The sequence below is a fragment of the Limulus polyphemus genome, unplaced genomic scaffold (genome assembly GCF_000517525.1).
Source record: "Limulus polyphemus unplaced genomic scaffold, Limulus_polyphemus-2.1.2 Scaffold3739, whole genome shotgun sequence".
NCBI lineage: Eukaryota > Metazoa > Arthropoda > Merostomata > Xiphosura > Limulidae > Limulus > Limulus polyphemus.
Window position 1 is genome coordinate 6717 of NW_013669349.1, and position 8670 is coordinate 15386.

General features: G+C 34.6%; 1 protein-coding gene across 1 annotated transcript; it reads left to right on the top strand.

Annotated features, from left to right (window-relative positions):
* The first annotated feature begins 1266 nt into the window (after window positions 1-1266).
* On the top strand, window positions 1267-3933 carry LOC106469949 (cytoglobin-2-like). The gene is made up of 3 exons (XM_013930470.1): window positions 1267-1404; window positions 3122-3195; window positions 3681-3933. The coding sequence occupies exons 1-3, from the start codon at window positions 1267-1269 to the stop codon at window positions 3931-3933; spliced, it is 465 nt and encodes a 154-aa protein (XP_013785924.1).
* Window positions 3934-8670: the final 4737 nt, after the last annotated feature.

Below are 8670 nucleotides of genomic sequence, written 5' to 3' on the forward strand. Positions count from 1 at the left end.
TCCACCACATCGGCACTGGAGGGCGTGTTTCTTGGAGCACGATGCCATGGGTGAATAGTTTGTGATGTCATAGTTCCAAATTGTGCCAGCAGAGTGCATGTTAATAGGGGATGGAAATAGGAGAACTAAAGTGAATATCATCCGTGATAAACATGCAGATGGTTCACCAGTGCCTTAGATCAGCAAATATCAATATGTCTCAAACATGTGATTACATCATCAACTTTATAGTGTTCATATATATTGTATTATTTTATAATTAAAACATTCCAACTCTTCATATATAATGCATGTTTTGCTAATTATAATGTAGTACTGTTTGACTTTACTGTCTTATACTAGAAAGGGACACAAAATTAAAATTCCAAACTGAGCAAAATTTTTAATGATCGTTGCAGGGTTATTTGGGCATGCTTATCTTATAATTAGAACATTCGTGTGAGATTTAAATGTTTTTGTAAGATTCAGAGTTTATATTTGACCTTTTTAAAATAAATTCTGTAGCTCATTTGTATAATGTGAAAACAATTCATGAATCAGTTACAGCAGGATGCTATAATTGAAAGATATGGAACACAAATAAATGATTCGTGTTATTTAAGAAGTGGTACACTCACTTTATCAACCAAAGATTTATGAAAGGCCAGTGCATAAAGTATTAAACTTGATAGATAATGATATGCATTCCATCATTCAAATTGACATGTTACCAACAGATGATAAATTAGTTGCAACAACATCGTCAGACCTTTAGCTCACAAGCCATGCTACTCATTAAAATCAAAATGAAAAAAATAAATTTGTTGACAACTTTGCTCATAAATATAGAAAGAGAGGTGGAAATCTTCTCCAGTGCTGATCTATCATGGAATGATTGAATATATTTAAGAGATACATTCCATGATGTACTACATAAACAAAAGACTTTTAACCCTAATGGATAGGAAGAATGTTTAGAACATTTATCAGGTATTAATATTCCACAATAGATCATAAGAAATACTGACAGATGGCAGTATATGAAGCACAAAGATCAAGCATGTCAGCACAAGGATGTTATAATAAAGTAACACTGTATTATTTATTCATTTGTGTCTTGGATATCATCATGGACTGTTGTCAACCCTTTAAGGTAAATGATATTTTGAGTCAACTAAGAATTAATCTTGCTTGTTGTAATGGACAAGTGACTAATACTGTTAGAGACAGAATTGAGAGTAAACCAACTAAAAATAGGTGGTATCAATTAACTAGACGAAACAAACAATGTCTGATGTGGATCGAGCACTACAATCTATTTATCATAATCCTACTTACCCTGCCAATAGTGGTGAAGTGCAACATTTACTGAGATCTTTAAAAGCATTAGGTAAATCCATCACTCTAAAACAAATTAAAGACTGGGTAAGTCATCAGGATACATACACCCCACATAAACCAGTAAGATATAAATTTTCAAGAAAACAAGTGATCATTTCTGGGATCAATGAACAATGTCAGGTTGATTTGGTGTAACTCTGATAATTTCATTATAATAATCAATTTAAGTATTTACTTACTTGTATTGATGCGGACGTAAAACGCTAGAAACCGGGTTTCGATACCCGTGGTAGGCAGAGCACAGATAGCACATTGTGTAGCTTTGTGCTTAACTTCAAACAAAAAAAATGTATTGATGCATTTTCTAAATATACATATTCTGCTCAAGGATAATGGAAGTGCAATACACGTCAAAGCTTTCAAATAATTTTAAAACATGGTAAAAAACCTGCAAGCTTCAGATGGGTACTGGAACAAAATTGACTAGTTGTCAGTTTAAACATTATCTTATGGATCAAAATGTTCACTTCTTTACTACACATAATGAAACAGAAATGTTTATACTAGAATGATTTAATTGTATTCTTAAAACTAGAATGTGTCACTATATACACATCACAGAACTTACAAATATATCTCTGTATTGAAACATCTATAATTAATTGTATCTCTATATATTATACTACATTACAGTTAGCAAAATATGCATTTATTATATAGAGTTTGAATAATTTACCTATAAAACAGAATAATCTTATTCAGGATTACATAGATTTGTTAGTATAAAAATACAGGTAAAAGGTAAAGTCAAACTGTACATTATAATTAGCGAAGCATGCAATATATATACAGCCAGAAAGAGAGAGTGAATATTTTACTTATAAAACTACACAAAATAATCCTTTTTTGGGACTAATCAGCAGATTAGGTTATTTGTAAAAGGTATGTTACTATAAAGTTGATGATATAGTCACCTGTTGAGACATACTGATATCTGCTGATCTACAACACTGTGGTGATTTGCTTGTAATCTATCTACACCCTCATCATAGATGATCTCATCATCATATACTTTGGTCTCAAGCTCTTCCCTATCACCTGAGATAGCTAATCAGCGTGAGACAACATCCTTTGTACGCCCAAGTGTCAGGGGCTTATTTTGTATTTTATACACACGGGTAACATTACGTAAAACATTATTTATAAGTATATTTACTAAATTATTCACTTGACATTCGTAGCTATAGTTGAAGTGTTTAGTATATCCATAACCGAATGTGAAATCATCTGGAGAGTAAAGCACTCCAAACCCCAGCTTGATTTCAAGTGTTTGATAGTTTAAATTAATGCCAAAATATCTACCATTCAGCTAAATGATCAGAAGTAGCTTTGAAAGTAGATCAAACTGTTGTCGATTATTTTCATCAATAATAATTGTTTGTTTAGCGCAAAGCTATACAATGAACTTCTCTGAATATTAGCATAATAAACCCTCAAACATACTTGCTGAGCCATTAGGGGGATTTCAAGAATGGATTTGAAACCATGTATTTCTTGATTTTTCAATTTCATAATAATATTGTTGTGTTGTACACAAAAGAATGGGCAACAAAATATTTATTTTTTTGTAGACCCGAAAACGAAAGACGTTGTTCGTTGCTGACTGAAAAAGAAGAGAATCCTGTATATCCGCTAGTTAACCTTTTCTGAGATCATAAATATGGGATGTATTATAAGTGGACAATCCGTACTGAAAGGTTCAGTAGATCATCAACTGAGTCAATGCTTTTCTTCTCGACAGGTGGAGCTCATGAGGCATGCTTGGACTGTAATTTCTCAGGATATGGCTGGAACTGGTGTTGTAATCTTTAAACGGTAAGTTAGTTTTGTTAATTATATAAGGTATGTTGTGGTAAGTGAGTGATAGTAAGATAAAAGTTAGTTTTGTTAATTATATAAGGTATGTTGTAGTAAGTGAGTGATAGTAAGATGAAAGCTAGTTTTGTTAATTATATAAGGTATGTTGTAGTAAGTGAGTGATAGTAAGAAGAAAGTTAGTTTTGTTAATTATATAAGGTATGTTGTAGTAAGTGAGTGATAGTAAGAAGAAAGTTAGTGTTGTTAATTATATAAGGTATGTTGTAGTAAGTGAGTGATAGTAAGAAGAAAGTTAGTTTTGTTAATTATATAGGGTATGTTGTAGTAAGTGAGTGATAGTAAGAAGAAAGTTAGTTTTGTTAATTATATAGGGTATGTTGTAGTAAGTGAGTGATAGTAAGATGAAAGCTAGTTTTGTTAATTATATAAGGTATGTTGTAGTAAGTGAGTGATAGTAAGATGAAAGTTTCTTGATGTTCCAGATTGTTCACTCAGTACCCTCAACTTTCGAAATACTTCAAGAAGTTCATGACGTTGCAGGAGGACGGTAGATATGACTGGGACTTAGGAGGACTCGAACGGCATGCACTACTTGTAATGCAAGCACTTGAAGCAGCGGTGGATAACCTGGACGATACTCAGACATTATCGGCTATCCTGTTCGAACTCGGTCATACGCATGCCCATCATCACGTACAAGAAGAAATGTTTGATGTAAGCATTGGTTATAGTTAAAAAATATTAGAGAATAATCTTATCATCTTTGTATACAGTGTATATATATATATAAGAAATGTTTGATGTAAGCATTGGTTATAGTTAAAAATATTAGAGAATAATCTTATCATCTTTGTATACAGTGTATATATATATATATAAATTACGCAGAGCAATAAACAAGCAAATGTACAGAAAGATATAAGCTTACTTCTGTATTTAAAGTTTTATAAATAAAAAACAACAAAATTATTTTATTTACAGCACGGTCTTTTACGCGGGCACTCTTTATGTGTCGAATAAAAGAAAGACGTGTTTACTTTATAACGCTAAAAACAGAGTTTCAAGTATACATGGCTCATAGTCTAGCTTTGCGTTTCACAACAAATAAACCATATATGATGTTTTAATACAACACAATTCAAGTAGATTCTACTTTATGTATAGCGCAGGTTTTTACTACATTCAATTCACAATTGATGACACTGAATTTTGTTATTCATTTTTGTTATAGAAAATGTGGCAAGCATTGAAATATGGACTAAAGGACGCCCTGCAGGACAAAATGACTCGCGAGATGACACAAGCGTGGTTTCTGGTCTACCGTTTTGTCTCGCGGCACGTGATCGAGGGAATGAGGAGTCATTACAGAACTTGTTAAACATTTTTGTTCGTAAGTATGAAACAACCGCAGCACAAAGGCTTTCTACGCACTGGTACAATGCCTATTACAACGTGCAGTTATGCAAAATATGTGTTTTTCTGAAGTCAGAAAACAAAATATTATTTAATCTTGAAATCATTTGTTGTTTATATTTCAATATTCTAAAGAAGAGTGAACCCCATTTTTATGTTCTTAAATCAAATCTACCAATAAATGACTGAATGGAAATGAGCCTGTGCTGATAGTGGTGACCTGTTGAAGTTAGGTGGTTAAGGCACTCGACTCGCAATCTGAGGGTCGCGGGTTCGTCACACCAAACATGCTCGCCCTTTCAGCCATGTGGGGCATTATAGTTCGTTGGTAAAAGAGTAGCCCAAGAGTTGGCGGTGGGTGATGATGACTAGCTGCCTTCCCTCTTGTCTTTCACTGCTAAATTAAGGACGGCTAGCGCAGGTAGACCTCGTGTAGTTTTGCGCGAAATTAAAAAACAAACAAACTGTTAAAGTTTTATTCTATTTTCTAGTTTCTCATTTGGCATTTTGAGTAAAACAATTAACAGCGTGCAATCTATTAACTAAGAGTTAGAACAGTGTCTACGTGCTTGGTAATTCTTGACCTGTATGGATAGGGTGTCAATTTTAGAATATGAGTGTCAAACACCGTAACATATCCAAAAGTTTCTCGAAATTTATTACCAACTGAGAACGTGAAATAGAGAAAGATGTGGGTGGGATCGGTTTGATCAGGTACCTTTAAATAGGCCTTGCATTTGTGAGTAGAGAATGCGATTTTATTTAAAATAACTTGATGCTTGACTTGTAATTGTGCATTAACGTGTGTGAAAAATTCAAGTGATAATAAACCGTATCTTGATAACTTTTCAACACTTGAATTGTCAAAGCGTGACTGCAAGGTTGTACATAAGATATACTAAGAAAATGAGAGACTACGCTTTATTTAAACTAGTGTACGTACTTAACAAATTTCACCTAATGGTTGACGTTATTTCATACTTTAAATGTGGACTGAAACCTTGTGTAACAAAACATTAAGACATTTTCTAGTTCCAGTAAAGCTAGATGTGACCGAATGGTTAGCGAGTCAAACTGTGGAGCGAAGTATCCGGGATTCGAGACGTGATGCTGCTAAACACGCTCAGTCTTTAAGCTGTGGACGCATTATAAGTGTGACATTCAGTACCATTTTGCTGCTCAAACGGCCGTGCTAAGTCTGTGTGGCGGGAAGGGAGGGTGTCGTTGCTGGTTGGCTGTCTTCTTTCTGGTCAGTCTTTTTAAATTAGGGATGATTATATATCTGAATCTTAGGCGTTTTTGATCTGATTTTTTAACTCATGTGCGCATAAATTTTCGCTCGGATTCACAATTCCAAATGTATTCTAGTATATTGTTTAAAATGTGTCTTTTTTTAAAGAATATAATTATGTGAAATTCACGATTTTAAACTGACGTTAAGGGCTGAAGGGTATGTGGGAGATATGTAACTTGCGTTATATAGTGCTCAACTTTTCTGACAAACTTCGGATATGTTGAGCTTGAAAGCGAGATTTCAATCATTATATTTGCCTATTAAAAATAGGGCAAAAATACACACCATCTGCTTGTCCATGTGACGATCTGCCCTTTTCAAAAGTGTATAATATATACGAAAATATACAAAGGTTGAGTACTTTATATTAAAACGTCTGGTCATACTCTATCTGACGGCCATGCATCTTGACAATAGCTGTGAAGTATAGTTGTTATTGTACAGAAATACATAGGCACTGCATCAGAAAACTTGACCGGTATGTCTTCTTACGTAAAAGCAGGAATACCAGTTTCATTCTTCAGGTGCTTGACGTATGCAACGCTTGGACGGATGTGTCGTGGAAGCAACTTTATCAACCTGTGTCGCTTTTCCAGACGGAAATTCTTCTTAGTTATGTTGAGTACCGCTGGCTGGGGCACATGAACTGATTTTGCCACTGATCTTAGTGTTCGGGGATTCTTACATGTTATAAAACACACTGCACTTTGCTTACCTCGGCTGGGGTAGGATTTGTTGCAGGTCTTTTTTCTGAATGGAACTGAAATCTCCAAACTGATCCATATTCTTTCTGTTGTTTTTTTTTCAAATATCATTAAGTACAAGGAATATCCCTGTCGGAAAGGATTGTTAAATACCCTTCCCAAAAGTAATAGATTTTCGGTGGCATCACACTAGCTACGTAACGTCAAACAATGCCAAAATCTGGTTCTGATACTTACTCTCCTACATCACACTAGCTACGTAACGTCAAACAATGCCAAAATCTGGTTCTGATACTTACTCTTCTACATCACACTAGCTACGTAACGTCAAACAATGCCAAAATCTGGTTCTGATACTTACTCTTCTACATCACACTAGCTACGTAACGTCAAACAATGCCAAAATCTGGTTCTGATACTTACTCTTCTACATCACACTAGCTACGTAACGTCAAACAATGCCAAAATCTGGTTCTGATACTTACTCTCCTACATCACACTAGCTACGTAACGTCAAACAATGCCAAAATCTGGTTCTGATATTTACTCTTCTACTGCGTCTGTGGTTGTCACGTGATTAGCTGTTTCGTATATACAAAACCGTTTCAATATATCATACTCAACCTAAAGTGTGTGTATATGTATAACGCCCATAAGTCACGATTTTTCAGAACTTAATATCTAATGTACATAAATATAAACATGCTTGACTTGCTCTACTGTTTATCTTTTGGTTTAATTATCAATACTTTTTCAGTATTCGATATGATATTCGGTCTGACCTGAAATTCTGTTTTCAAGACGGCTTATTTTATTGATGCACAATTATCAAATAAGCAATTTAAACATTGGTATAAATACACTACAATACGAAAAGCATGAAAGGTGTGTTTGTATCATGTTTCACTTTTGAAGCCTCATTTAAATTGAGAGTTATCTTACTTTTAGTGCTTATCACAACGTGGGGTTTAGTACTAGAAATTCCTGTCAACTGTTGGTTCCCATCAGTTAGAATTATAACGTGCAAACTGAGTGTCGATACCCGTGGTATTGCATATTTCAGTAGCTTTATGCTTAATAAGAAACAATTGCATTGTAAAGGGACTTAGCATAGCCTCATAGTTAGGGCACTCGACTCGCATTCTACGGGTCGCGAGTTCGAATCCCGTCACCGAATATGCTCGCCCTTTTAGCAGTGGGGGTGCTATAATCTGACGGTCAATAACACTTTTTGTTGGTAAAGAATAGCCCAAGAGTTGGCGGTGGGTGGTGTAGACTAGCAGCCTTCCTCCTAGTCCATCACTTCTAAATTAAAAATCATGGTTCCAGCTAACAGATACATCTTTAAAGTGGTGGTTCCAGCTGACAGACTGATCTTTATAAATGATGATTCCTGACAGATTAATCGTTAAAATAATGGTTCCAGCTCACAAAATAATCTGCAAATTGATGGTTTCAACTGACAGAATGATCTTTAAAGTGATGGTTCCAGGTGAGAGATTAATCTTTAAAGTCATGGTTCCAACTACAAATTAATCTGTAAAGTGATGGTTCCAGCTACAAACTAACCTGTAAAGTGATGGTTCCAGCTACAAACTAACCTGTAAAGTGATGGTTCCAACCGACAAAATGATATTTAAAGTGATTGTGCAAGGTGTCCGGTTAATATTGAAGTTGATTCTTCCACCTGACAGACAAATCATTAAAGTGATGGTTCCAGCTGAATGACTATTCTTTAAAGTGATGGTTCTAGGAGCCAGAGTGATCTTTAAAGTGATGGTTCCAGTTGAAAGATTGATCTTTAGAGTGATGGATGATATTGACAGATTAATCCTTAAAGTGATGGTTGCAACTCATAGGTAATCATCAAAGTGGAACTTACAGCTGACAGAATGGTCTTCACAGTGATGGTTATAACTGAAAGACTAATTTTGAACATATATTTTCAGTTCACAGACTAATCTTAAAAGTGATGGTTACAGATGACAGATTAATCTTTAAAGTTATAGTTCCAGCTGATAGACTGATCTTTAACGTGATGGTTTTAGCTGACAGAATGTT